Raw genomic sequence first — 27,160 nt, forward strand, 5'->3', positions numbered from 1 at the left:
CAGAAGCTTTTTGAAAAGATTGACGAGCCCCCAAAAGATGCTCAAACGCTCTTTCCTTATTCACTCGCATGCTGAGCACACCCCCTACCTGAAAATAGTATTGGCACATGACTCTTACAGGTCATCCCTAGTTGATTCAAGCTGTGCTTTTTCTTTTGTAAATTCGCGTGTACACAGCAAGTTGTGTTGCATCCAATTCAATTCTCTCCACTGACCGTTCAGTCAATACCTTGATGGCGTCTGTATTGACACCTCTACTGAGACATCAAGCTGCCTCTTTTGAGCATGTTCGCTCCCAGATCAAACTGCAGTGTCGTGGTGCCAACACAGAATAATGGACCACGTCGGACACTTTTCACTTTTGATTCTTTTTGATTCACTTTTGATGACACGCTTTTGAATACCTGATCACCTGGAATTGGTACCAGCTTGAAGTTAATAGTGAGTAGACTTATGGAGATTCATTTATTTGAATTTTCTTCTCAAGCCATTTGCAACTCAGAAGCAATGACACTTGTGCACTCATCATTGAGCTTGAGGAAGTCCAAGGAATTGATCTCTATGTTACTCTCACTCCGCCGAGCTGCGATGGCCGAGAGGTTAAGGCGTTGGACTTGAAATCCAATGGGGTTTCCCCGCGCAGGTTCGACTCCTGCTTGCAGCGTGAGTGTCTTGTTGGGCGTGTGGAAAGAGAGACTGTGCTCTCTTCCTGCTAGCCAGTTTTAAATATGCTTCTCATGCCATTTGCAACTTTGTGCTGCCAAACTTTAGCAGTCCTAACTGATCCTGAAATAGTCCCAGGAATTGAGTTACAAATGGCTGCTTCGTCGTTACAATGTGTTGGCATGGAAATGCAGTGGGGTCTCTTACAGCGTAGAGGATTAACTTGCCTCTCTAATGTGATTTGTGATGAGACCTTATGCCACCAGTGGGGAGAGCTTGCACTCACAGGTGCTTCATCCAAAGATCTTCATGCAACATAGCGATGTCTTGTTTCAGGTAAAAGAAAAAGTGCCACATTCTTTCATGGCCGGTCACTGGTTGCTCCGCCTTGCGCTAAAAGAGGGTCTCCCCGTCGGGGAATCGAACCCCGGTCTTCCGCGTGACAGGCGGAGATACTATCCACTATACTAACGAGGACACGTGCTGTGTCTCGCAGTGATGCTGAGTCAGGTGACGTGCACTTGTCCCCTTGATTTTAAAGTACTCTGAATCATTGTGCCTGCAAGGAGGTGGTAAAAAGAACACATTGTGGTGATATTGACTCACTGTTGCCACTCCTCTTTTACCATGGTCAGTTTGTGGACTTATGATAGGAAAAACTCAAAGAATCTTGGTGACCTACAGGTTTGATTCATCTGCCTTCCTAGTTAAGTCATGCGAACCATTTGCTGCAAAATTGGCTTTAGCTACATTGGCAATTCATTTTGTCTTCGTATTCCAGTGCATTGTACCGAACTGCAATATCCATCTTAGATCAACTGAGATTTTGCATTTCTCTCTTTCCCACATGCAAGTTCTGAATTTCTTGGCACACATTACTGCTTTGCATCTACTAAAAGCACTCCAGAGAAAGCTTCACTTCATACCTTCATGAGGTAGGTGTCGTTTGTACTTGTATTTTGGTGGTATTTTTGTTTTTTTTTGTTTGTGTGCGTTGTTTGTCTACTCTTGGAACATCCTGTGATTGGTTAGGGTAGGATTAGAGTTTAATTACGTTGGCCTCAGATTCTGGTTAATTCCAGGCTTCTTGTGCTAACCTTGTTGTTTGTTAGCTGTTGTTGGCAGTAATTAGTTGCTGCAGGTGCACTTGCCGCCATGCTCCAAGGAGTGAATTGGGGGCGGATACATTTTTTCTCCAGCTTTGTTAGTTCTTCCTCAGCCTCGCTTCTTCTTTCCTAGCCTCGTTAGCGCAGTAGGTAGCGCGTCAGTCTCATAATCTGAAGGTTGTGAGTTCGACCCTCACACGGGGCAGCAGAAGCTTTTTGAAAAGATTGACGAGCCCCCAAAAGATGCTCAAACGCTCTTTCCTTATTCACTCGCATGCTGAGCACACCCCCTACCTGAAAATAGTATTGGCACATGACTCTTACAGGTCATCCCTAGTTGATTCAAGCTGTGCTTTTTCTTTTGTAAATTCGCGTGTACACAGCAAGTTGTGTTGCATCCAATTCAATTCTCTCCACTGACCGTTCAGTCAATACCTTGATGGCGTCTGTATTGACACCTCTACTGAGACATCAAGCTGCCTCTTTTGAGCATGTTCGCTCCCAGATCAAACTGCAGTGTCGTGGTGCCAACACAGAATAATGGACCACGTCGGACACTTTTCACTTTTGATTCTTTTTGATTCACTTTTGATGACACGCTTTTGAATACCTGATCACCTGGAATTGGTACCAGCTTGAAGTTAATAGTGAGTAGACTTATGGAGATTCATTTATTTGAATTTTCTTCTCAAGCCATTTGCAACTCAGAAGCAATGACACTTGTGCACTCATCATTGAGCTTGAGGAAGTCCAAGGAATTGATCTCTATGTTACTCTCGCTCCGCCGAGCTGCGATGGCCGAGAGGTTAAGGCGTTGGACTTGAAATCCAATGGGGTTTCCCCGCGCAGGTTCGACTCCTGCTTGCAGCGTGAGTGTCTTGTTGGGCGTGTGGAAAGAGAGAGTGTGCTCTCTTCCTGCTAGCCAGTTTTAAATATGCTTCTCATGCCATTTGCAACTTTGTGCTGCCAAACTTTAGCAGTCCTAACTGATCCTGAAATAGTCCCAGGAATTGAGTTACAAATGGCTGCTTCGTCGTTACAATGTGTTGGCATGGAAATGCAGTGGGGTCTCTTGCAGCGTAGAGGATTAACTTGCCTCTCTAATGTGATTTGTGATGAGACCTTATGCCACCAGTGGGGAGAGCTTGCACTCACAGGTGCTTCATCCAAAGATCTTCATGCAACATAGCGATGTCTTGTTTCAGGTAAAAGAAAAAGTGCCACATTCTTTCATGGCCGGTCACTGGTTGCTCCGCCTTGCGCTAAAAGAGGGTCTCCCCGTCGGGGAATCGAACCCCGGTCTTCCGCGTGACAGGCGGAGATACTATCCACTATACTAACGAGGACACGTGCTGTGTCTCGCAGTGATGCTGAGTCAGGTGACGTGCACTTGTCCCCTTGATTTTAAAGTACTCTGAATCATTGTGCCTGCAAGGAGGTGGTAAAAAGAACACATTGTGGTGATATTGACTCACTGTTGCCACTCCTCTTTTACCATCGTCAGTTTGTGGACTTATGATAGGAAAAACTCAAAGAATCTTGGTGACCTACAGGTTTGATTCATCTGCCTTCCTAGTTAAGTCATGCGAACCATTTGCTGCAAAATTGGCTTTAGCTACATTGGCAATTCATTTTGTCTTCGTATTCCAGTGCATTGTACCGAACTGCAATATCCATCTTAGATCAACTGAGATTTTGCATTTCTCTCTTTCCCACATGCAAGTTCTGAATTTCTTGGCACACATTACTGCTTTGCATCTACTAAAAGCACTCCAGAGAAAGCTTCACTTCATACCTTCATGAGGTAGCTGTCGTTTGTACTTGTATTTTGGTGGTATTTTTTTTTTTTTTTTTTTTTGTGCGTTGTTTGTCTACTCTTGGAACATCCTGTGATTGGTTAGGGTAGGATTAGAGTTTAATTACGTTGGCCTCAGATTCTGGTTAATTCCAGGCTTCTTGTGCTAACCTTGTTGTTTGTTAGCTGTTGTTGGCAGTAATTAGTTGCTGCAGGTGCACTTGCCGCCATGCTCCAAGGAGTGAATTGGGGGCGGATACATTTTTTCTCCAGCTTTGTTAGTTCTTCCTCAGCCTCGCTTCTTCTTTACTAGCCTCGTTAGCGCAGTAGGTAGCGCGTCAGTCTCATAATCTGAAGGTCGTGAGTTCGACCCTCACACGGGGCAGCAGAAGCTTTTTGAAAAGATTGACGAGCCCCCAAAAGATGCTCAAACGCTCTTTCCTTATTCACTCGCATGCTGAGCACACCCCCTACCTGAAAATAGTATTGGCACATGACTCTTACAGGTCATCCCTAGTTGATTCAAGCTGTGCTTTTTCTTTTGTAAATTCGCGTGTACACAGCAAGTTGTGTTGCATCCAATTCAATTCTCTCCACTGACCGTTCAGTCAATACCTTGATGGCGTCTGTATTGACACCTCTACTGAGACATCAAGCTGCCTCTTTTGAGCATGTTCGCTCCCAGATCAAACTGCAGTGTCGTGGTGCCAACACAGAATAATGGACCACGTCGGACACTTTTCACTTTTGATTCTTTTTGATTCACTTTTGATGACACGCTTTTGAATACCTGATCACCTGGAATTGGTACCAGCTTGAAGTTAATAGTGAGTAGACTTATGGAGATTCATTTATTTGAATTTTCTTCTCAAGCCATTTGCAACTCAGAAGCAATGACACTTGTGCACTCATCATTGAGCTTGAGGAAGTCCAAGGAATTGATCTCTATGTTACTCTCACTCCGCCGAGCTGCGATGGCCGAGAGGTTAAGGCGTTGGACTTGAAATCCAATGGGGTTTCCCCGCGCAGGTTCGACTCCTGCTTGCAGCGTGAGTGTCTTGTTGGGCGTGTGGAAAGAGAGACTGTGCTCTCTTCCTGCTAGCCAGTTTTAAATATGCTTCTCATGCCATTTGCAACTTTGTGCTGCCAAACTTTAGCAGTCCTAACTGATCCTGAAATAGTCCCAGGAATTGAGTTACAAATGGCTGCTTCGTCGTTACAATGTGTTGGCATGGAAATGCAGTGGGGTCTCTTACAGCGTAGAGGATTAACTTGCCTCTCTAATGTGATTTGTGATGAGACCTTATGCCACCAGTGGGGAGAGCTTGCACTCACAGGTGCTTCATCCAAAGATCTTCATGCAACATAGCGATGTCTTGTTTCAGGTAAAAGAAAAAGTGCCACATTCTTTCATGGCCGGTCACTGGTTGCTCCGCCTTGCGCTAAAAGAGGGTCTCCCCGTCGGGGAATCGAACCCCGGTCTTCCGCGTGACAGGCGGAGATACTATCCACTATACTAACGAGGACACGTGCTGTGTCTCGCAGTGATGCTGAGTCAGGTGACGTGCACTTGTCCCCTTGATTTTAAAGTACTCTGAATCATTGTGCCTGCAAGGAGGTGGTAAAAAGAACACATTGTGGTGATATTGACTCACTGTTGCCACTCCTCTTTTACCATCGTCAGTTTGTGGACTTATGATAGGAAAAACTCAAAGAATCTTGGTGACCTACAGGTTTGATTCATCTGCCTTCCTAGTTAAGTCATGCGAACCATTTGCTGCAAAATTGGCTTTAGCTACATTGGCAATTCATTTTGTCTTCGTATTCCAGTGCATTGTACCGAACTGCAATATCCATCTTAGATCAACTGAGATTTTGCATTTCTCTCTTTCCCACATGCAAGTTCTGAATTTCTTGGCACACATTACTGCTTTGCATCTACTAAAAGCACTCCAGAGAAAGCTTCACTTCATACCTTCATGAGGTAGGTGTCGTTTGTACTTGTATTTTGGTGGTATTTTTGTTTTTTTTTTGTTTGTGTGCGTTGTTTGTCTACTCTTGGAACATCCTGTGATTGGTTAGGGTAGGATTAGAGTTTAATTACGTTGGCCTCAGATTCTGGTTAATTCCAGGCTTCTTGTGCTAACCTTGTTGTTTGTTAGCTGTTGTTGGCAGTAATTAGTTGCTGCAGGTGCACTTGCCGCCATGCTCCAAGGAGTGAATTGGGGGCGGATACATTTTTTCTCCAGCTTTGTTAGTTCTTCCTCAGCCTCGCTTCTTCTTTCCTAGCCTCGTTAGCGCAGTAGGTAGCGCGTCAGTCTCATAATCTGAAGGTTGTGAGTTCGACCCTCACACGGGGCAGCAGAAGCTTTTTGAAAAGATTGACGAGCCCCCAAAAGATGCTCAAACGCTCTTTCCTTATTCACTCGCATGCTGAGCACACCCCCTACCTGAAAATAGTATTGGCACATGACTCTTACAGGTCATCCCTAGTTGATTCAAGCTGTGCTTTTTCTTTTGTAAATTCGCGTGTACACAGCAAGTTGTGTTGCATCCAATTCAATTCTCTCCACTGACCGTTCAGTCAATACCTTGATGGCGTCTGTATTGACACCTCTACTGAGACATCAAGCTGCCTCTTTTGAGCATGTTCGCTCCCAGATCAAACTGCAGTGTCGTGGTGCCAACACAGAATAATGGACCACGTCGGACACTTTTCACTTTTGATTCTTTTTGATTCACTTTTGATGACACGCTTTTGAATACCTGATCACCTGGAATTGGTACCAGCTTGAAGTTAATAGTGAGTAGACTTATGGAGATTCATTTATTTGAATTTTCTTCTCAAGCCATTTGCAACTCAGAAGCAATGACACTTGTGCACTCATCATTGAGCTTGAGGAAGTCCAAGGAATTGATCTCTATGTTACTCTCGCTCCGCCGAGCTGCGATGGCCGAGAGGTTAAGGCGTTGGACTTGAAATCCAATGGGGTTTCCCCGCGCAGGTTCGACTCCTGCTTGCAGCGTGAGTGTCTTGTTGGGCGTGTGGAAAGAGAGAGTGTGCTCTCTTCCTGCTAGCCAGTTTTAAATATGCTTCTCATGCCATTTGCAACTTTGTGCTGCCAAACTTTAGCAGTCCTAACTGATCCTGAAATAGTCCCAGGAATTGAGTTACAAATGGCTGCTTCGTCGTTACAATGTGTTGGCATGGAAATGCAGTGGGGTCTCTTGCAGCGTAGAGGATTAACTTGCCTCTCTAATGTGATTTGTGATGAGACCTTATGCCACCAGTGGGGAGAGCTTGCACTCACAGGTGCTTCATCCAAAGATCTTCATGCAACATAGCGATGTCTTGTTTCAGGTAAAAGAAAAAGTGCCACATTCTTTCATGGCCGGTCACTGGTTGCTCCGCCTTGCGCTAAAAGAGGGTCTCCCCGTCGGGGAATCGAACCCCGGTCTTCCGCGTGACAGGCGGAGATACTATCCACTATACTAACGAGGACACATGCTGTGTCTCGCAGTGATGCTGAGTCAGGTGACGTGCACTTGTCCCCTTGATTTTAAAGTACTCTGAATCATTGTGCCTGCAAGGAGGTGGTAAAAAGAACACATTGTGGTGATATTGACTCACTGTTGCCACTCCTCTTTTACCATCGTCAGTTTGTGGACTTATGATAGGAAAAACTCAAAGAATCTTGGTGACCTACAGGTTTGATTCATCTGCCTTCCTAGTTAAGTCATGCAAACCATTTGCTGCAAAATTGGCTTTAGCTACATTGGCAATTCATTTTGTCTTTGTATTCCAGTGCATTGTACCGAACTGCAATATCCATCTTAGATCAACTGAGATTTTGCATTTCTCTCTTTCCCACATGCAAGTTCTGAATTTCTTGGCACACATTACTGCTTTGCATCTACTAAAAGCACTCCAGAGAAAGCTTCACTTCATACCTTCATGAGGTAGGTGTCGTTTGTACTTGTATTTTGGTGGTATTTTTGTTTTTTTTTCGTTTGTGTGCGTTGTTTGTCTACTCTTGGAACATCCTGTCATTGGTTAGGGTAGGATTAGAGTTTAATTACGTTGGCCTCAGATTCTGGTTAATTCCAGGCTTCTTGTGCTAACCTTGTTGTTTGTTAGCTGTTGTTGGCAGTAATTAGTTGCTGCAGGTGCACTTGCCGCCATGCTCCAAGGAGTGAATTGGGGGCGGATACATTTTTTCTCCAGCTTTGTTAGTTCTTCCTCAGCCTCGCTTCTTCTTTACTAGCCTCGTTAGCGCAGTAGGTAGCGCGTCAGTCTCATAATCTGAAGGTCGTGAGTTTGACCCTCACACGGGGCAGCAGAAGCTTTTTGAAAAGATTGACGAGCCCCCAAAAGATGCTCAAACGCTCTTTCCTTATTCACTCGCATGCTGAGCACACCCCCTACCTGAAAATAGTATTGGCACATGACTCTTACAGGTCATCCCTAGTTGATTCAAGCTGTGCTTTTTCTTTTGTAAATTCGCGTGTACACAGCAAGTTGTGTTGCATCCAATTCAATTCTCTCCACTGACCGTTCAGTCAATACCTTGATGGCGTCTGTATTGACACCTCTACTGAGACATCAAGCTGCCTCTTTTGAGCATGTTCGCTCCCAGATCAAACTGCAGTGTCGTGGTGCCAACACAGAATAATGGACCACGTCGGACACTTTTCACTTTTGATTCTTTTTGATTCACTTTTGATGACACGCTTTTGAATACCTGATCACCTGGAATTGGTACCAGCTTGAAGTTAATAGTGAGTAGACTTATGGAGATTCATTTATTTGAATTTTCTTCTCAAGCCATTTGCAACTCAGAAGCAATGACACTTGTGCACTCATCATTGAGCTTGAGGAAGTCCAAGGAATTGATCTCTATGTTACTCTCACTCCGCCGAGCTGCGATGGCCGAGAGGTTAAGGCGTTGGACTTGAAATCCAATGGGGTTTCCCCGCGCAGGTTCGACTCCTGCTTGCAGCGTGAGTGTCTTGTTGGGCGTGTGGAAAGAGAGACTGTGCTCTCTTCCTGCTAGCCAGTTTTAAATATGCTTCTCATGCCATTTGCAACTTTGTGCTGCCAAACTTTAGCAGTCCTAACTGATCCTGAAATAGTCCCAGGAATTGAGTTACAAATGGCTGCTTCGTCGTTACAATGTGTTGGCATGGAAATGCAGTGGGGTCTCTTACAGCGTAGAGGATTAACTTGCCTCTCTAATGTGATTTGTGATGAGACCTTATGCCACCAGTGGGGAGAGCTTGCACTCACAGGTGCTTCATCCAAAGATCTTCATGCAACATAGCGATGTCTTGTTTCAGGTAAAAGAAAAAGTGCCACATTCTTTCATGGCCGGTCACTGGTTGCTCCGCCTTGCGCTAAAAGAGGGTCTCCCCGTCGGGGAATCGAACCCCGGTCTTCCGCGTGACAGGCGGAGATACTATCCACTATACTAACGAGGACACGTGCTGTGTCTCGCAGTGATGCTGAGTCAGGTGACGTGCACTTGTCCCCTTGATTTTAAAGTACTCTGAATCATTGTGCCTGCAAGGAGGTGGTAAAAAGAACACATTGTGGTGATATTGACTCACTGTTGCCACTCCTCTTTTACCATCGTCAGTTTGTGGACTTATGATAGGAAAAACTCAAAGAATCTTGGTGACCTACAGGTTTGATTCATCTGCCTTCCTAGTTAAGTCATGCGAACCATTTGCTGCAAAATTGGCTTTAGCTACATTGGCAATTCATTTTGTCTTCGTATTCCAGTGCATTGTACCGAACTGCAATATCCATCTTAGATCAACTGAGATTTTGCATTTCTCTCTTTCCCACATGCAAGTTCTGAATTTCTTGGCACACATTACTGCTTTGCATCTACTAAAAGCACTCCAGAGAAAGCTTCACTTCATACGTTCATGAGGTAGCTGTCGTTTGTACTTGTATTTTGGTGGTATTTTTGTTTTTTTTTTGTTTGTGTGCGTTGTTTGTCTACTCTTGGAACATCCTGTGATTGGTTAGGGTAGGATTAGAGTTTAATTACGTTGGCCTCAGATTCTGGTTAATTCCAGGCTTCTTGTGCTAACCTTGTTGTTTGTTAGCTGTTGTTGGCAGTAATTAGTTGCTGCAGGTGCACTTGCCGCCATGCTCCAAGGAGTGAATTGGGGGCGGATACATTTTTTCTCCAGCTTTGTTAGTTCTTCCTCAGCCTCGCTTCTTCTTTCCTAGCCTCGTTAGCGCAGTAGGTAGCGCGTCAGTCTCATAATCTGAAGGTCGTGAGTTCGACCCTCACACGGGGCAGCAGAAGCTTTTTGAAAAGATTGACGAGCCCCCAAAAGATGCTCAAACGCTCTTTCCTTATTCACTCGCATGCTGAGCACACCCCCTACCTGAAAATAGTATTGGCACATGACTCTTACAGGTCATCCCTAGTTGATTCAAGCTGTGCTTTTTCTTTTGTAAATTCGCGTGTACACAGCAAGTTGTGTTGCATCCAATTCAATTCTCTCCACTGACCGTTCAGTCAATACCTTGATGGCGTCTGTATTGACACCTCTACTGAGACATCAAGCTGCCTCTTTTGAGCATGTTCGCTCCCAGATCAAACTGCAGTGTCGTGGTGCCAACACAGAATAATGGACCACGTCGGACACTTTTCACTTTTGATTCTTTTTGATTCACTTTTGATGACACGCTTTTGAATACCTGATCACCTGGAATTGGTACCAGCTTGAAGTTAATAGTGAGTAGACTTATGGAGATTCATTTATTTGAATTTTCTTCTCAAGCCATTTGCAACTCAGAAGCAATGACACTTGTGCACTCATCATTGAGCTTGAGGAAGTCCAAGGAATTGATCTCTATGTTAATCTCGCTCCGCCGAGCTGCGATGGCCGAGAGGTTAAGGCGTTGGACTTGAAATCCAATGGGGTTTCCCCGCGCAGGTTCGACTCCTGCTTGCAGCGTGAGTGTCTTGTTGGGCGTGTGGAAAGAGAGAGTGTGCTCTCTTCCTGCTAGCCAGTTTTAAATATGCTTCTCATGCCATTTGCAACTTTGTGCTGCCAAACTTTAGCAGTCCTAACTGATCCTGAAATAGTCCCAGGAATTGAGTTACAAATGGCTGCTTCGTCGTTACAATGTGTTGGCATGGAAATGCAGTGGGGTCTCTTGCAGCGTAGAGGATTAACTTGCCTCTCTAATGTGATTTGTGATGAGACCTTATGCCACCAGTGGGGAGAGCTTGCACTCACAGGTGCTTCATCCAAAGATCTTCATGCAACATAGCGATGTCTTGTTTCAGGTAAAAGAAAAAGTGCCACATTCTTTCATGGCCGGTCACTGGTTGCTCCGCCTTGCGCTAAAAGAGGGTCTCCCCGTCGGGGAATCGAACCCCGGTCTTCCGCGTGACAGGCGGAGATACTATCCACTATACTAACGAGGACACGTGCTGTGTCTCGCAGTGATGCTGAGTCAGGTGACGTGCACTTGTCCCCTTGATTTTAAAGTACTCTGAATCGTTGTGCCTGCAAGGAGGTGGTAAAAAGAACACATTGTGGTGATATTGACTCACTGTTGCCACTCCTCTTTTACCATCGTCAGTTTGTGGACTTATGATAGGAAAAACTCAAAGAATCTTGGTGACTTACAGGTTTGATTCATCTGCCTTCCTAGTTAAGTCATGCAAACCATTTGCTGCAAAATTGGCTTTAGCTACATTGGCAATTCATTTTGTCTTTGTATTCCAGTGCATTGTACCGAACTGCAATATCCATCTTAGATCAACTGAGATTTTGCATTTCTCTCTTTCCCACATGCAAGTTCTGAATTTCTTGGCACACATTACTGCTTTGCATCTAGTTCTTCCTCAGCCTCGCTTCTTCTTTCCTAGCCTCGTTAGCGCAGTAGGTAGCGCGTCAGTCTCATAATCTGAAGGTCGTGAGTTCGACCCTCACACGGGGCAGCAGAAGCTTTTTGAAAAGATTGACGAGCCCCGAAAAGATGCTCAAACGCTCTTTCCTTATTCACTCGCATGCTGAGCACACCCCCTACCTGAAAATAGTATTGGCACATGACTCTTACAGGTCATCCCTAGTTGATTCAAGCTGTGCTTTTTCTTTTGTAAATTCGCGTGTACACAGCAAGTTGTGTTGCATCCAATTCAATTCTCTCCACTGACCGTTCAGTCAATACCTTGATGGTGTCTGTATTGACACCTCTACTGAGACATCAAGCTGCCTCTTTGGAGCAATGTTCGCTCCCAGATCAAACTGCAGTGTCGTGGTGCCAACACAGAATAATGGACCACGTCGGACACTTTTCACTTTTGATTCTTTTTGATTCACTTTTGATGACACGCTTTTGAATACCTGATCACCTGGAATTGGTACCAGCTTGAAGTTAATAGTGAGTAGACTTATGGAGATTCATTTATTTGAATTTTCTTCTCAAGCCATTTGCAACTCAGAAGCAATGACACTTGTGCACTCATCATTGAGCTTGAGGAAGTCCAAGGAATTGATCTCTATGTTACTCTCGCTCTGCCGAGCTGCGATGGCCGAGAGGTTAAGGCGTTGGACTTGAAATCCAATGGGGTTTCCCCGTGCAGGTTCGACTCCTGCTTGCAGCGTGAGTGTCTTGTTGGGCGTGTGGAAAGAGAGAGTGTGCTCTCTTCCTGCTAGCCAGTTTTAAATATGCTTCTCATGCCATTTGCAACTTTGTGCTGCCAAACTTTAGCAGTCCTAACTGATCCTGAAATAGTCCCAGGAATTGAGTTACAAATGGCTGCTTCGTCGTTACAATGTGTTGGCATGGAAATGCAGTGGGGTCTCTTGCAGCGTAGAGGATTAACTTGCCTCTCTAATGTGATTTGTGATGAGACCTTATGCCACCAGTGGGGAGAGCTCGCACTCACAGGTGCTTCATCCAAAGATCTTCATGCAACATAGCGATGTCTTGTTTCAGGTAAAAGAAAAAGTGCCACATTCTTTCATGGCCGGTCACTGGTTGCTCCGCCTTGCGCTAAAAGAGGGTCACCCCGTCGGGGAATCGAACCCCGGTCTTCCGCGTGACAGGCGGAGATACTATCCACTATACTAACGAGGACACGTGCTGTGTCTCGCAGTGATGCTGAGTCAGGTGACGTGCACTTGTCCCCTTGATTTTAAAGTACTCTGAATCATTGTGCCTGCAAGGAGGTGGTAAAAAGAACACATTGTGGTGATATTGACTCACTGTTGCCACTCCTCTTTTACCATCGTCAGTTTGTGGACTTATGATAGGAAAAACTCAAAGAATCTTGGTGACTTACAGGTTTGATTCATCTGCCTTCCTAGTTAAGTCATGCAAACCATTTGCTGCAAAATTGGCTTTAGCTACATTGGCAATTCATTTTGTCTTTGTATTCCAGTGCATTGTACCGAACTGCAATATCCATCTTAGATCAACTGAGATTTTGCATTTCTCTCTTTCCCACATGCAAGTTCTGAATTTCTTGGCACACATTACTGCTTTGCATCTAGTTCTTCCTCAGCCTCGCTTCTTCTTTCCTAGCCTCGTTAGCGCAGTAGGTAGCGCGTCAGTCTCATAATCTGAAGGTCGTGAGTTCGACCCTCACACGGGGCAGCAGAAGCTTTTTGAAAAGATTGACGAGCCCCCAAAAGATGCTCAAACGCTCTTTCCTTATTCACTCGCATGCTGAGCACACCCCCTACCTGAAAATAGTATTGGCACATGACTCTTACAGGTCATCCCTAGTTGATTCAAGCTGTGCTTTTTCTTTTGTAAATTCGCGTGTACACAGCAAGTTGTGTTGCATCCAATTCAATTCTCTCCACTGACCGTTCAGTCAATACCTTGATGGCGTCTGTATTGACACCTCTACTGAGACATCAAGCTGCCTCTTTTGAGCATGTTCGCTCCCAGATCAAACTGCAGTGTCGTGGTGCCAACACAGAATAATGGACCACGTCGGACACTTTTCACTTTTGATTCTTTTTGATTCACTTTTGATGACACGCTTTTGAATACCTGATCACCTGGAATTGGTACCAGCTTGAAGTTAATAGTGAGTAGACTTATGGAGATTCATTTATTTGAATTTTCTTCTCAAGCCATTTGCAACTCAGAAGCAATGACACTTGTGCACTCATCATTGAGCTTGAGGAAGTCCAAGGAATTGATCTCTATGTTAATCTCGCTCCGCCGAGCTGCGATGGCCGAGAGGTTAAGGCGTTGGACTTGAAATCCAATGGGGTTTCCCCGCGCAGGTTCGACTCCTGCTTGCAGCGTGAGTGTCTTGTTGGGCGTGTGGAAAGAGAGAGTGTGCTCTCTTCCTGCTAGCCAGTTTTAAATATGCTTCTCATGCCATTTGCAACTTTGTGCTGCCAAACTTTAGCAGTCCTAACTGATCCTGAAATAGTCCCAGGAATTGAGTTACAAATGGCTGCTTCGTCGTTACAATGTGTTGGCATGGAAATGCAGTGGGGTCTCTTGCAGCGTAGAGGATTAACTTGCCTCTCTAATGTGATTTGTGATGAGACCTTATGCCACCAGTGGGGAGAGCTTGCACTCACAGGTGCTTCATCCAAAGATCTTCATGCAACATAGCGATGTCTTGTTTCAGGTAAAAGAAAAAGTGCCACATTCTTTCATGGCCGGTCACTGGTTGCTCCGCCTTGCGCTAAAAGAGGGTCTCCCCGTCGGGGAATCGAACCCCGGTCTTCCGCGTGACAGGCGGAGATACTATCCACTATACTAACGAGGACACGTGCTGTGTCTCGCAGTGATGCTGAGTCAGGTGACGTGCACTTGTCCCCTTGATTTTAAAGTACTCTGAATCATTGTGCCTGCAAGGAGGTGGTAAAAAGAACACATTGTGGTGATATTGACTCACTGTTGCCACTCCTCTTTTACCATCGTCAGTTTGTGGACTTATGATAGGAAAAACTCAAAGAATCTTGGTGACTTACAGGTTTGATTCATCTGCCTTCCTAGTTAAGTCATGCAAACCATTTGCTGCAAAATTGGCTTTAGCTACATTGGCAATTCATTTTGTCTTTGTATTCCAGTGCATTGTACCGAACTGCAATATCCATCTTAGATCAACTGAGATTTTGCATTTCTCTCTTTCCCACATGCAAGTTCTGAATTTCTTGGCACACATTACTGCTTTGCATCTAGTTCTTCCTCAGCCTCGCTTCTTCTTTCCTAGCCTCGTTAGCGCAGTAGGTAGCGCGTCAGTCTCATAATCTGAAGGTCGTGAGTTCGACCCTCACATGGGGCAGCAGAAGCTTTTTGAAAAGATTGACGAGCCCCCAAAAGATGCTCAAACGCTCTTTCCTTATTCACTCGCATGCTGAGCACACCCCCTACCTGAAAATAGTATTGGCACATGACTCTTACAGGTCATCCCTAGTTGATTCAAGCTGTGCTTTTTCTTTTGTAAATTCGCGTGTACACATCAAGTTGTGTTGCATCCAATTCAATTCTCTCCACTGACCGTTCAGTCAATACCTTGATGGCGTCTGTATTGACACCTCTACTGAGACATCAAGCTGCCTCTTTTGAGCATGTTCGCTCCCAGATCAAACTGCAGTGTCGTGGTGCCAACACAGAATAATGGACCACGTCGGACACTTTTCACTTTTGATTCTTTTTGATTCACTTTTGATGACACGCTTTTGAATACCTGATCACCTGGAATTGGTACCAGCTTGAAGTTAATAGTGAGTAGACTTATGGAGATTCATTTATTTGAATTTTCTTCTCAAGCCATTTGCAACTCAGAAGCAATGACACTTGTGCACTCATCATTGAGCTTGAGGAAGTCCAAGGAATTGATCTCTATGTTAATCTCGCTCCGCCGAGCTGCGATGGCCGAGAGGTTAAGGCGTTGGACTTGAAATCCAATGGGGTTTCCCCGCGCAGGTTCGACTCCTGCTTGCAGCGTGAGTGTCTTGTTGGGCGTGTGGAAAGAGAGAGTGTGCTCTCTTCCTGCTAGCCAGTTTTAAATATGCTTCTCATGCCATTTGCAACTTTGTGCTGCCAAACTTTAGCAGTCCTAACTGATCCTGAAATAGTCCCAGGAATTGAGTTACAAATGGCTGCTTCGTCGTTACAATGTGTTGGCATGGAAATGCAGTGGGGTCTCTTGCAGCGTAGAGGATTAACTTGCCTCTCTAATGTGATTTGTGATGAGACCTTATGCCACCAGTGGGGAGAGCTTGCACTCACAGGTGCTTCATCCAAAGATCTTCATGCAACATAGCGATGTCTTGTTTCAGGTAAAAGAAAAAGTGCCACATTCTTTCATGGCCGGTCACTGGTTGCTCCGCCTTGCGCTAAAAGAGGGTCTCCCCGTCGGGGAATCGAACCCCGGTCTTCCGCGTGACAGGCGGAGATACTATCCACTATACTAACGAGGACACGTGCTGTGTCTCGCAGTGATGCTGAGTCAGGTGACGTGCACTTGTCCCCTTGATTTTAAAGTACTCTGAATCATTGTGCCTGCAAGGAGGTGGTAAAAAGAACACATTGTGGTGATATTGACTCACTGTTGCCACTCCTCTTTTACCATCGTCAGTTTGTGGACTTATGATAGGAAAAACTCAAAGAATCTTGGTGACTTACAGGTTTGATTCATCTGCCTTCCTAGTTAAGTCATGCAAACCATTTGCTGCAAAATTGGCTTTAGCTACATTGGCAATTCATTTTGTCTTTGTATTCCAGTGCATTGTACCGAACTGCAATATCCATCTTAGATCAACTGAGATTTTGCATTTCTCTCTTTCCCACATGCAAGTTCTGAATTTCTTGGCACACATTACTGCTTTGCATCTAGTTCTTCCTCAGCCTCGCTTCTTCTTTCCTAGCCTCGTTAGCGCAGTAGGTAGCGCGTCAGTCTCATAATCTGAAGGTCGTGAGTTCGACCCTCACACGGGGCAGCAGAAGCTTTTTGAAAAGATTGACGAGCCCCGAAAAGATGCTCAAACGCTCTTTCCTTATTCACTCGCATGCTGAGCACACCCCCTACCTGAAAATAGTATTGGCACATGACTCTTACAGGTCATCCCTAGTTGATTCAAGCTGTGCTTTTTCTTTTGTAAATTCGCGTGTACACAGCAAGTTGTGTTGCATCCAATTCAATTCTCTCCACTGACCGTTCAGTCAATACCTTGATGGTGTCTGTATTGACACCTCTACTGAGACATCAAGCTGCCTCTTTGGAGCAATGTTCGCTCCCAGATCAAACTGCAGTGTCGTGGTGCCAACACAGAATAATGGACCACGTCGGACACTTTTCACTTTTGATTCTTTTTGATTCACTTTTGATGACACGCTTTTGAATACCTGATCACCTGGAATTGGTACCAGCTTGAAGTTAATAGTGAGTAGACTTATGGAGATTCATTTATTTGAATTTTCTTCTCAAGCCATTTGCAACTCAGAAGCAATGACACTTGTGCACTCATCATTGAGCTTGAGGAAGTCCAAGGAATTGATCTCTATGTTACTCTCGCTCTGCCGAGCTGCGATGGCCGAGAGGTTAAGGCGTTGGACTTGAAATCCAATGGGGTTTCCCCGTGCAGGTTCGACTCCTGCTTGCAGCGTGAGTGTCTTGTTGGGCGTGTGGAAAGAGAGAGTGTGCTCTCTTCCTGCTAGCCAGTTTTAAATATGCTTCTCATGCCATTTGCAACTTTGTGCTGCCAAACTTTAGCAGTCCTAACTGATCCTGAAATAGTCCCAGGAATTGAGTTACAAATGGCTGCTTCGTCGTTACAATGTGTTGGCATGGAAATGCAGTGGGGTCTCTTGCAGCGTAGAGGATTAACTTGCCTCTCTAATGTGATTTGTGATGAGACCTTATGCCACCAGTGGGGAGAGCTCGCACTCACAGGTGCTTCATCCAAAGATCTTCATGCAACATAGCGATGTCTTGTTTCAGGTAAAAGAAAAAGTGCCACATTCTTTCATGGCCGGTCACTGGTTGCTCCGCCTTGCGCTAAAAGAGGGTCACCCCGTCGGGGAATCGAACCCCGGTCTTCCGCGTGACAGGCGGAGATACTATCCACTATACTAACGAGGACACGTGCTGTGTCTCGCAGTGATGCTGAGTCAGGTGACGTGCACTTGTCCCCTTGATTTTAAAGTACTCTGAATCATTGTGCCTGCAAGGAGGTGGTAAAAAGAACACATTGTGGTGATATTGACTCACTGTTGCCACTCCTCTTTTACCATCGTCAGTTTGTGGACTTATGATAGGAAAAACTCAAAGAATCTTGGTGACTTACAGGTTTGATTCATCTGCCTTCCTAGTTAAGTCATGCAAACCATTTGCTGCAAAATTGGCTTTAGCTACATTGGCAATTCATTTTGTCTTTGTATTCCAGTGCATTGTACCGAACTGCAATATCCATCTTAGATCAACTGAGATTTTGCATTTCTCTCTTTCCCACATGCAAGTTCTGAATTTCTTGGCACACATTACTGCTTTGCATCTAGTTCTTCCTCAGCCTCGCTTCTTCTTTCCTAGCCTCGTTAGCGCAGTAGGTAGCGCGTCAGTCTCATAATCTGAAGGTCGTGAGTTCGACCCTCACACGGGGCAGCAGAAGCTTTTTGAAAAGATTGACGAGCCCCGAAAAGATGCTCAAACGCTCTTTCCTTATTCACTCGCATGCTGAGCACACCCCCTACCTGAAAATAGTATTGGCACATGACTCTTACAGGTCATCCCTAGTTGATTCAAGCTGTGCTTTTTCTTTTGTAAATTCGCGTGTACACAGCAAGTTGTGTTGCATCCAATTCAATTCTCTCCACTGACCGTTCAGTCAATACCTTGATGGTGTCTGTATTGACACCTCTACTGAGACATCAAGCTGCCTCTTTGGAGCAATGTTCGCTCCCAGATCAAACTGCAGTGTCGTGGTGCCAACACAGAATAATGGACCACGTCGGACACTTTTCACTTTTGATTCTTTTTGATTCACTTTTGATGACACGCTTTTGAATACCTGATCACCTGGAATTGGTACCAGCTTGAAGTTAATAGTGAGTAGACTTATGGAGATTCATTTATTTGAATTTTCTTCTCAAGCCATTTGCAACTCAGAAGCAATGACACTTGTGCACTCATCATTGAGCTTGAGGAAGTCCAAGGAATTGATCTCTATGTTACTCTCGCTCTGCCGAGCTGCGATGGCCGAGAGGTTAAGGCGTTGGACTTGAAATCCAATGGGGTTTCCCCGTGCAGGTTCGACTCCTGCTTGCAGCGTGAGTGTCTTGTTGGGCGTGTGGAAAGAGAGAGTGTGCTCTCTTCCTGCTAGCCAGTTTTAAATATGCTTCTCATGCCATTTGCAACTTTGTGCTGCCAAACTTTAGCAGTCCTAACTGATCCTGAAATAGTCCCAGGAATTGAGTTACAAATGGCTGCTTCGTCGTTACAATGTGTTGGCATGGAAATGCAGTGGGGTCTCTTGCAGCGTAGAGGATTAACTTGCCTCTCTAATGTGATTTGTGATGAGACCTTATGCCACCAGTGGGGAGAGCTCGCACTCACAGGTGCTTCATCCAAAGATCTTCATGCAACATAGCGATGTCTTGTTTCAGGTAAAAGAAAAAGTGCCACATTCTTTCATGGCCGGTCACTGGTTGCTCCGCCTTGCGCTAAAAGAGGGTCACCCCGTCGGGGAATCGAACCCCGGTCTTCCGCGTGACAGGCGGAGATACTATCCACTATACTAACGAGGACACGTGCTGTGTCTCGCAGTGATGCTGAGTCAGGTGACGTGCACTTGTCCCCTTGATTTTAAAGTACTCTGAATCATTGTGCCTGCAAGGAGGTGGTAAAAAGAACACATTGTGGTGATATTGACTCACTGTTGCCACTCCTCTTTTACCATCGTCAGTTTGTGGACTTATGATAGGAAAAACTCAAAGAATCTTGGTGACTTACAGGTTTGATTAATCTGCCTTCCTAGTTAAGTCATGCAAACCATTTGCTGCAAAATTGGCTTTAGCTACATTGGCAATTCATTTTGTCTTTGTATTCCAGTGCATTGTACCGAACTGCAATATCCATCTTAGATCAACTGAGATTTTGCATTTCTCTCTTTCCCACATGCAAGTTCTGAATTTCTTGGCACACATTACTGCTTTGCATCTAGTTCTTCCTCAGCCTCGCTTCTTCTTTCCTAGCCTCGTTGGCGCTCATTGTCGACTGTCAGTCGAGGTAATTCTAGGTAACTCTTGGTAGCGATATCCAATCATCTTTCAGCCTGCTACCAGAATGATATCAAGAATTGGCCAATCGTTGGCCTTATCGCTATCAAGAATAGCTCGACAGACTGAATGAACCAATCACAAGACGTATCGCTTCCAAGAATGGGCGATGACGACACGGTGTCAAATGCCAATCGCGAGCGTCTCACAGCGCTCCTCAGAATTTAAGTTATATAGGCGGGTTTTAGGGGAGAGTTATATTCAGTTCAACATTAACTTTCGTAGCTGGTCTGCGCTCGTTTCTTATACATTCTCGGACACGGACCTTTCGACGTCTACAAAGAAAAATGTAAGTATAAATATAAACGTATTAAGTGTGCTAGCTTAGTAGGTTTTGTTAACGGCGCATCGCGCTATGCAAGATTACTATCCACCGTAATTCAGCTGCATTTATATACGTAGTATTGACTTAACTCTATGATATCTATTTTTATGGAACGAAGAAAAATGTATGTGTAAATATAAACGTATTAATTGTGTAGATAAAGTGTGCTAGCTTAGTGGCTTTGCAAGATTACTATCCACCGTAATTCAGCTGCATTTATATACGTAGTATTGACTTAACTCTATGATATCTATTTTTATGGAACGAAGAAAAATGTATGTGTAAATATAAACGTATTAATTGTGTAGATAAAGTGTGCTAGCTTAGTGGCTTTGCAAGATTACTATCCACCGTAATTCAGCTGCATTTATATACGTAGTATTGACTTAACTCTGATATCTGAACGCCATATCAACCACTTAGTCATAGCATCGGGGCTTAACCACCTTGCAACCACTTTTTGATGACAAAACGGCATTTACATTCACCTGGGAAAAGTACAACTGCTTTTAAAACCAGAAGTCCCAGTAATTTCAACTATAGAGTTTAGAAAGACTTAGTCCAGATGTGCAAATGTGGCCATTGCCTGGCATTTACATTCACCTGGGAAAAGTCCTGAAAGGGTCAAAAGACCCTTAATCCAGACTGACTACCCTGATGGCTCCAAATCAATATCTCTTCATTTGCAAATGTGGCCATTGCCTGGCATTTACATTCACCTGGGAAAAGCCCTGAAAGGGTCAAAAGACCCTTAATCCAGACTGACTACCCTGATGGCTCCAAATCAATATCTCTTCATTTGCAAATGTGGCCATTGCCTGGCATTTACATTCACCTGGGAAAAGCCCTGAAAGGGTCAAAAGACCCTTAATCCAGACTGACTACCCTGATGGCTCCAAATCAATATCTCTTCATTTGCAAATGTAGCCATGACCCTTCTCTGGGACTTCTAGTGTTAAATGTTCATGGACATGTTTTATTTATTCATTTATTCTCTGAATTATTTGTTTTTACACTTTTACATGTTCCAATAATACTTCATAATAAATAATAATTATTATAATAATTATAACTATTTAATAATACTCTATTCACAGACCATGGAACCCATATTCAGGAAGAAAGCTGATGGCAGTCCCAATCTGTGTGACTCCAAGGCTGCCCTATGTGTGAAGGAAGCCAATAAAAAGAAGCCGTGGGCCAGAGCCATTTCTCCTGAAAAGGTGAAGGATTCTGCAAGACGGGCAGTGTTGCGCTCAGGTGGAGATCCAGGCAACGCTGTCCACATGCTGGGTCAACATGAGCTTCAGTTTGGAGTTTTCAGGGGTCAGACCTTCAAGTGGGTGGCTGAAAACGCCCTGGGCTACGCCGGATACCTTGTTGCTGACATGAAGAAGGAGTCTTCACAGGGGAAAGATTCCATTAACCACGCGGAAAACAAGAAGGCATTCCGTTCATATGTTGAACGTTTCCCAGAGGGCCAATATGCCGTCCGGATCAAGACAGAGAAGATGTCTTGTAGCAGCACTCAGTCTGCTTCCCTGCCCTGCACCAGCACTGAGCCCAACATCAGTCCGCTGTCTACTGACCCCATGCAAGCCTGCACCAGCACTGAGTCCTCAAGCAGTCAGCTGTCTGAGCCTGTCCAGTCCTCTGACTCCTGCCAGCCTTCAGTGGCTTCAGTCTCTTCCCTGCGCACTTTGTTGGTTGGGAGAGGCAGTAGCACAAAGAGCCTAGAAAAGACAGTGAAGAGGCTCATTTCACCCTCCAAGTTCAAACCTTGTAAGTGTATGAATAATGAACTCCTAGAATTTACCATGGACATAAAAGCAACCTATTTATTTGATCATGTGTTTTATCACCCATTCCAGCTGTGTCGCTCCCTTCATTTGAACCCACTCACATGGACGACAGTGAACTGGTGACGGCTGCTGAGCAGGTGGAATCAGAACTGACAGGTAAGATTTATTTATTTTTTATCAATACTGTATAATGTGGCTCATTACTCATTACAAATGTGATTCATGATTATTTTTCCCCCTTTCTTTTGCTTTCATCTGTTCAGTGCAGAGCAGAATTTGCCTCCCTGCTGGATGGAAACCTGCTCTTCCTATTGTAGATCAGCAGTGGATTTCCAAGGCACTTTTCAAGTGGTCACGAAATGGACAACCAGAGTTGGACCATTCGAAAGTGGACAAGATGTGGTGGCACCCCCCTCAGCCTTCACTAACTCCCAGTGGTGTGCCAGCAATGGAGAGGTACTTTGGACATGCCTTGTTTCTCTGGATGCCGAGGAAGCTTTGGCATGTGCGGCTGTTCTGCCCCCATCCTGACTGTGGCAAGGAGGAGCTCACGTCTGCTGGAGTGCATCAGAGGATCAGGCAGGTGGTTGGTATCAGCAGCTCCTACTTCATGGCAGCAGAATACCTTGCCTGTAAGAGCTGCAAGAGGAAGGTGATCAGCTGGAGCCACAACATTGTCTGTCAGCTGGACATTGGCCATCGTGTCCAGTTTCCCTGCTTCCTCACCTCCAAGCTGGCATGTGACATGCAAGTAGTGCGGCAGATGCGTCAGAGGGGTTTGGGGAACAGCAGCAGTCAGCTCCAGAAGCGGATGGAGGAGCAGCACTCGGAGGCCTGGCTGGAGAAACAGGTCCAGTACCTCACAGACTGCAAAGGACTCGTGAGAGCTGCATCGTCTGGACTCATCACACCTGTTGTTCTAGGGGATCTGCCACCATTGCTCCAAGTCCCAAAGCATCGCTGGCTGATGCAGGTGTATGCTCAGGATGTCCTGAACAGACTAGAGGAGGTAAAGGCCTCCATCACCTCGCAGTTTGGCCGTGTGCTAAAGATGGACTCCACAAAAAAAATTGTGAGGAAGCTGGCAGGACAGAGCCGCGCAACAGCAGCTTGGGCCACCAACGTTGGCAACGAGCACGGACAAGTCATCATGTCTGTGCTCACGGCCAGTGAAGGCTATGGCTTGGGCAAGATGATTGATGGCATCATGAAGCGCTACCGAGACGCTGGTGTGTCAACTCCAGAGGTGCTGTATGTTGACCGGGACTGCTGCGGGGCCACTCATCTCAGAAACATGTTTAAGGGATGGGAGGACATGGAGATCCGACTGGACATCTGGCACTACATGAGGAGGATAGCGGTTGGCTGCACCACTGACTCCCATGTGCTTTATGCAGGCTTCATGAACAGTCTGAGCCACTGTATTTTCATGTGGGATGAGTCTGACCTCCAGGCGCTTAAGGAGGCCAAGCGCTCAGAGCTGGAGGCAAAGTTGATGCACCCCACGGATGCAGGTGTGATGAGGAACATCACCAGAGCAGAGATGGCACTGCACTGCAAGAGGACCACTCGCAGCTGTGAGGACATCAAGGCACTTGTGACAGAGTTGATCCGGTCCTACGATGGTGAGAAGGGCTGCAACACCCTTGGCGTGCCCCTCATCAACTCTGCGAGGATGGCCGAGATCTGGAGTAGCCAAACAAAGCACATTGCCTGCATCCAGGACCCTCCGGGTGTACAACTGTACATGCAGATGGGAACCATCCTGAAGGGGGGGCACAGTCTGCCAACGTACAGATGTGCCAGAGGTTCTACTTCCCTGGAATCCTTTCACCTGCATATGAACAGGTTCATTCCTGGTAAGCTTCCACCTATACGTTAAAGCCTTTAATGTAGTTACTTATCTAAAACCAGTCTAACAATTTCAATGTGTAATATGTTTCAGGGACCTTGGCAAGTGATACTTTTTTCCAGGCTTACCTGGTGGATGGCCTTGCCAGGTGGAATGAAGACCGGAGACTGGCAGCTGCAGGAAAAGACCAGCCCCATTCCTACAGTGGCCTGCTTAAATATGCTGCCAACCAGCTGTCTCAGGAGGTACTGGGGAGAACACTGGTGGACTACACAGGGCCACGAAAGTATACAGGTACGCCTAAATTTACATGATCCGAGAAATAAAAAGTAAAAAGCAGTTACTGTTGGCCTGGACATTTATGCTTCTTGTTTTTATTTTTTCTTTCAGGAGAGCTCATAGGTGTGGAGTACTTATACGAGCAGACCGGCAGTGCCCTGGAAGACTATAAATTAGTCATCTTGGCTCTTGAGACTGAGGATGTGACCGTGGCAGAAGATGAAGGTTTTGAAGAGGCACAGGATTTTGAGGACTTAACTGTCCCAGCATTTGAAACAGAACCACCTGCTGTGCCATCTGCTTCTGATGCCTCCAGTGGTGTTGCATTTGCTCCTCCGGTCTCCATCTCTGCTCCTCCGGTCTCCATCTCTGCTCCTCCGGTCTCCATCTCTGCTCCTCCGGTCTCCATCTCTGCTCCTCCGGTCTCCATCTCTGCTCCTCCGGTCTCCATCTCTGCTCCTCCGGTCTCCATCTCTGCTCCCCTGGTCTCTCCACCTGCTCCTTCAAACAGCAACCCGACTTCTGCTCTTGTGGCTTCCCCTAGCCAAGATGTAAGATTTCTTCTGTTCATTCCATTAATTGGTGACTCTGATAGGCTTGTATACATGCTGCTTCCTGCTTTATCTAATCACTGTGATTCTTCATTTAGGACTCAGTGGGACCTGATAACATTGAGGGCTATAGAGCTGTGCAGAACTTGGCAGACTACCTAGTCACCCTGAAGGACCACAGCTTTGCTTTGTCGCTTGAGGAATCAAGCCACATCATCACCCTTTGGCAGGCTCTTAGTGACTATGATAAGCAGCGCATGGTATATGCTCCACGTCATCAAGCCACTTTGAACAAGGGGCGCTTCAGGGTCACTAAGAAAATTGTAGCTCCAGGCGTGGAGTCCACAAGGCGGTAAGCTGTTATGCGTAAATGCACTGGTTTACAGTGTTTATGTGTAAATGCACTGGTTTACAGTGTTTATGTGTAAATGCACTGGTTTGCAGTGTTTATGTTGGCAAATTAATAATCATCTGTGTATATTGTGTTTTTTATTCTTTTCCAGGTGTTTTGTTGGAGCAAACAGCCCTGCACAGTGGCCAGACTGCAACAGAGTTGTGGAGGCAATCTTTGTCCGGCTGTGTATTACATTTCCAAACCCGAAAAACATCGGTGGGGTCAGGTTTGGAAGGTGGACCCTCATCTGTCGTGCTTACAAGCACATCAGGGAGTGCGTCTTGAGTAATGCACATGTGATGCAGGGGACCACCATCCAGCTACCAGAAGTGAATGCCACCACACTGTCAGAGTGGTGAGTCAATCAATTTTCAGATGTTAAAAAAATGTATTTAACTATATTTAATTAATATCGGGATTTATTTGTTGACAGCCATGTTCTTCTTAAAATGTCTTTTTAATTTAATAACTGAACTCTTTGTGTGTGTGTGTGTGTGTGTGTGTGTGTGTGTGTGTGTGTGTGTGTGTGTGTGTGTGTGTGTGTAGGTACTGCAGGCGGACTCGTTCACAGGAGTCTGATGTTCTTCATCAGGGCATCATGCCTCCAGAAGCACCAGTATCAGGTCCTACAACACAGCGGTCCACACCCCAGAAGGACAGTCTTGCCTCTCACCCCTCCACAGACAGCCCCCATGTCTTTGTCCTGCCCCCTGACACTGCGGGGACGGCAAAGTTGAAGAGACGTTTGACCTTCACATCAGGTCCAGCTTCATCTGCTCCACCTCAGCAGAACCTGCCTGCACCTCCCCAGTGTGTCTCCTACAGCATGCCTACTGATCCTGGATTTTGTTTGGTGTATGTAGTGCCAGGACCTGGTCCAGACAGCCATAGCCAAGTGGTGGCACAAGGAGTGACACACATTATGCCTGCTACCGCCAGCCACATTATGCCTGCTACCGCCAGCCACATTATGCCTGCTACCGCCAGCCATAGCCAAGGAGTGGCACACATTATGCCTGCTACCGCCAGCCATAGCCAAGGAGTGGCACACATTATGCCTGCTACCGCTGGATCCAGTCAGGGTGCGTTGGCAGTGACCCAGATGTCAGATGTGCCATACACGACACAGCAATACCGGAAGCGGAAATTGAAAAACGAGATGGCTGGTATAAAGACCCGCAAATATGTTCGCCACACCAGCGCTATAATTTGCAGGAGATGCCAAAAAGAGAGGAAGCCCCCCACACATCAACAGTACTTTGGCAACTGGTATTGTGAAGAAACTGACACCATGTCACTGGAGGATTGGAAGGCTATGCTGGTAGCACGGGGCTATGGAAAGAAGAAAGCCCCAAAATAAAAATTATGTGTCTGCATAATTGTATATATTATAATTGTATATATGTGCCATGATTGTAAATATATTAGTAGTAGCTGTAGTGTTAGTATCTTAGTCAAGTCAAAACATTGTGTATTTGTATATATTAAACATTGTAATTTTTTAAATTATTTGCATAGGTATCTGTAAACGTTGTATATATATTATATATATATTATTTATATTATAATATAATAATATATATATATTATATATTATATATATATATATTATATATATATATATTATATATTGTGGATAATGTTCTCTAATGTGTTGATTTTTTAATAAAAGTGCCTGGTTGGTTTTATCGTTCATAATAAATGTGTTGTGTTTGGATTTATCGTTCATAATAAATGTGTTCTGTTTTAAACATGTGTCTGGTTGGTTTTATCGTTTATAATATCACGCATTTCCTTTATATTTAACCAATTTATAAATATGTAATATCACCCGCTTCCTTTGTATTTAAGTATTTATGAACGTGTCCGATAATATCGCGCATTTCCTTTGCATTTAACTATTTCCAAACTTGTCCGATGCGGGATTCGATACGATGCTCGACTGGGCGAATCTTAGTAATTGTTTACTATTAATAGCGCCGAAACCTCGACACACACGCGCAGTCCTTAGCGCAGTAGGTAGCGCGTCAGTCTCATAATCTGAAGGTCGTGAGTTCGACCCTCACACGGGGCAGCAGAAGCTTTTTGAAAAGATTGACGAGCCC

The 27,160-nt window shown here is 45.2% G+C and overlaps 1 protein-coding gene and 29 non-coding genes across 30 annotated transcripts; 22 read left to right on the plus strand and 8 right to left on the minus strand.

Annotated features, from left to right (window-relative positions):
* The first annotated feature begins 582 nt into the window (after positions 1–582).
* trnas-uga (transfer RNA serine (anticodon UGA)) lies at positions 583–664 on the plus strand. The gene has a single exon. It is a non-coding gene; the product is annotated as a tRNA-Ser (tRNA).
* A 404-nt stretch (positions 665–1,068) lies between these two features.
* trnad-guc (transfer RNA aspartic acid (anticodon GUC)) lies at positions 1,069–1,140 on the minus strand. The gene has a single exon. It is a non-coding gene; the product is annotated as a tRNA-Asp (tRNA).
* Positions 1,141–1,901: 761 nt separating this feature from the next.
* trnam-cau (transfer RNA methionine (anticodon CAU)) lies at positions 1,902–1,974 on the plus strand. Its single transcript has one exon. It is a non-coding gene; the product is annotated as a tRNA-Met (tRNA).
* Positions 1,975–2,557: 583 nt separating this feature from the next.
* On the plus strand, positions 2,558–2,639 carry trnas-uga (transfer RNA serine (anticodon UGA)). The gene has a single exon. It is a non-coding gene; the product is annotated as a tRNA-Ser (tRNA).
* A 404-nt stretch (positions 2,640–3,043) lies between these two features.
* trnad-guc (transfer RNA aspartic acid (anticodon GUC)) lies at positions 3,044–3,115 on the minus strand. The gene has a single exon. It is a non-coding gene; the product is annotated as a tRNA-Asp (tRNA).
* A 761-nt stretch (positions 3,116–3,876) lies between these two features.
* On the plus strand, positions 3,877–3,949 carry trnam-cau (transfer RNA methionine (anticodon CAU)). The gene has a single exon. It is a non-coding gene; the product is annotated as a tRNA-Met (tRNA).
* Positions 3,950–4,532: 583 nt separating this feature from the next.
* trnas-uga (transfer RNA serine (anticodon UGA)) lies at positions 4,533–4,614 on the plus strand. Its single transcript has one exon. It is a non-coding gene; the product is annotated as a tRNA-Ser (tRNA).
* A 404-nt stretch (positions 4,615–5,018) lies between these two features.
* Positions 5,019–5,090, minus strand: trnad-guc (transfer RNA aspartic acid (anticodon GUC)). The gene has a single exon. It is a non-coding gene; the product is annotated as a tRNA-Asp (tRNA).
* Positions 5,091–5,852: 762 nt separating this feature from the next.
* Positions 5,853–5,925, plus strand: trnam-cau (transfer RNA methionine (anticodon CAU)). Its single transcript has one exon. It is a non-coding gene; the product is annotated as a tRNA-Met (tRNA).
* Positions 5,926–6,508: 583 nt separating this feature from the next.
* Positions 6,509–6,590, plus strand: trnas-uga (transfer RNA serine (anticodon UGA)). The gene has a single exon. It is a non-coding gene; the product is annotated as a tRNA-Ser (tRNA).
* Positions 6,591–6,994: 404 nt separating this feature from the next.
* Positions 6,995–7,066, minus strand: trnad-guc (transfer RNA aspartic acid (anticodon GUC)). Its single transcript has one exon. It is a non-coding gene; the product is annotated as a tRNA-Asp (tRNA).
* A 762-nt stretch (positions 7,067–7,828) lies between these two features.
* trnam-cau (transfer RNA methionine (anticodon CAU)) lies at positions 7,829–7,901 on the plus strand. Its single transcript has one exon. It is a non-coding gene; the product is annotated as a tRNA-Met (tRNA).
* Positions 7,902–8,484: 583 nt separating this feature from the next.
* trnas-uga (transfer RNA serine (anticodon UGA)) lies at positions 8,485–8,566 on the plus strand. The gene has a single exon. It is a non-coding gene; the product is annotated as a tRNA-Ser (tRNA).
* A 404-nt stretch (positions 8,567–8,970) lies between these two features.
* trnad-guc (transfer RNA aspartic acid (anticodon GUC)) lies at positions 8,971–9,042 on the minus strand. The gene has a single exon. It is a non-coding gene; the product is annotated as a tRNA-Asp (tRNA).
* A 762-nt stretch (positions 9,043–9,804) lies between these two features.
* trnam-cau (transfer RNA methionine (anticodon CAU)) lies at positions 9,805–9,877 on the plus strand. Its single transcript has one exon. It is a non-coding gene; the product is annotated as a tRNA-Met (tRNA).
* A 583-nt stretch (positions 9,878–10,460) lies between these two features.
* Positions 10,461–10,542, plus strand: trnas-uga (transfer RNA serine (anticodon UGA)). The gene has a single exon. It is a non-coding gene; the product is annotated as a tRNA-Ser (tRNA).
* Positions 10,543–10,946: 404 nt separating this feature from the next.
* On the minus strand, positions 10,947–11,018 carry trnad-guc (transfer RNA aspartic acid (anticodon GUC)). The gene has a single exon. It is a non-coding gene; the product is annotated as a tRNA-Asp (tRNA).
* Positions 11,019–11,464: 446 nt separating this feature from the next.
* trnam-cau (transfer RNA methionine (anticodon CAU)) lies at positions 11,465–11,537 on the plus strand. Its single transcript has one exon. It is a non-coding gene; the product is annotated as a tRNA-Met (tRNA).
* A 584-nt stretch (positions 11,538–12,121) lies between these two features.
* trnas-uga (transfer RNA serine (anticodon UGA)) lies at positions 12,122–12,203 on the plus strand. Its single transcript has one exon. It is a non-coding gene; the product is annotated as a tRNA-Ser (tRNA).
* Positions 12,204–13,125: 922 nt separating this feature from the next.
* trnam-cau (transfer RNA methionine (anticodon CAU)) lies at positions 13,126–13,198 on the plus strand. The gene has a single exon. It is a non-coding gene; the product is annotated as a tRNA-Met (tRNA).
* A 583-nt stretch (positions 13,199–13,781) lies between these two features.
* On the plus strand, positions 13,782–13,863 carry trnas-uga (transfer RNA serine (anticodon UGA)). Its single transcript has one exon. It is a non-coding gene; the product is annotated as a tRNA-Ser (tRNA).
* A 404-nt stretch (positions 13,864–14,267) lies between these two features.
* On the minus strand, positions 14,268–14,339 carry trnad-guc (transfer RNA aspartic acid (anticodon GUC)). Its single transcript has one exon. It is a non-coding gene; the product is annotated as a tRNA-Asp (tRNA).
* A 446-nt stretch (positions 14,340–14,785) lies between these two features.
* trnam-cau (transfer RNA methionine (anticodon CAU)) lies at positions 14,786–14,858 on the plus strand. Its single transcript has one exon. It is a non-coding gene; the product is annotated as a tRNA-Met (tRNA).
* A 583-nt stretch (positions 14,859–15,441) lies between these two features.
* Positions 15,442–15,523, plus strand: trnas-uga (transfer RNA serine (anticodon UGA)). Its single transcript has one exon. It is a non-coding gene; the product is annotated as a tRNA-Ser (tRNA).
* A 404-nt stretch (positions 15,524–15,927) lies between these two features.
* Positions 15,928–15,999, minus strand: trnad-guc (transfer RNA aspartic acid (anticodon GUC)). The gene has a single exon. It is a non-coding gene; the product is annotated as a tRNA-Asp (tRNA).
* A 446-nt stretch (positions 16,000–16,445) lies between these two features.
* On the plus strand, positions 16,446–16,518 carry trnam-cau (transfer RNA methionine (anticodon CAU)). The gene has a single exon. It is a non-coding gene; the product is annotated as a tRNA-Met (tRNA).
* A 584-nt stretch (positions 16,519–17,102) lies between these two features.
* Positions 17,103–17,184, plus strand: trnas-uga (transfer RNA serine (anticodon UGA)). Its single transcript has one exon. It is a non-coding gene; the product is annotated as a tRNA-Ser (tRNA).
* Positions 17,185–18,106: 922 nt separating this feature from the next.
* Positions 18,107–18,179, plus strand: trnam-cau (transfer RNA methionine (anticodon CAU)). The gene has a single exon. It is a non-coding gene; the product is annotated as a tRNA-Met (tRNA).
* Positions 18,180–18,763: 584 nt separating this feature from the next.
* trnas-uga (transfer RNA serine (anticodon UGA)) lies at positions 18,764–18,845 on the plus strand. Its single transcript has one exon. It is a non-coding gene; the product is annotated as a tRNA-Ser (tRNA).
* Positions 18,846–23,761: 4,916 nt separating this feature from the next.
* Positions 23,762–26,559, plus strand: LOC143509850 (uncharacterized). The gene is made up of 6 exons (XM_076998650.1): positions 23,762–23,838; positions 23,925–24,125; positions 24,222–24,661; positions 24,760–25,013; positions 25,165–25,410; positions 25,602–26,559. The coding sequence occupies exons 1-6, from the start codon at positions 23,820–23,822 to the stop codon at positions 26,413–26,415; spliced, it is 1,974 nt and encodes a 657-aa protein (XP_076854765.1). The 5' UTR covers positions 23,762–23,819; the 3' UTR covers positions 26,416–26,559.
* The last annotated feature ends 601 nt before the right edge of the window (positions 26,560–27,160 follow it).

The sequence above is a fragment of the Brachyhypopomus gauderio genome, chromosome 3, assembly GCF_052324685.1.
Source record: "Brachyhypopomus gauderio isolate BG-103 chromosome 3, BGAUD_0.2, whole genome shotgun sequence".
Taxonomy (NCBI): domain Eukaryota; kingdom Metazoa; phylum Chordata; class Actinopteri; order Gymnotiformes; family Hypopomidae; genus Brachyhypopomus; species Brachyhypopomus gauderio.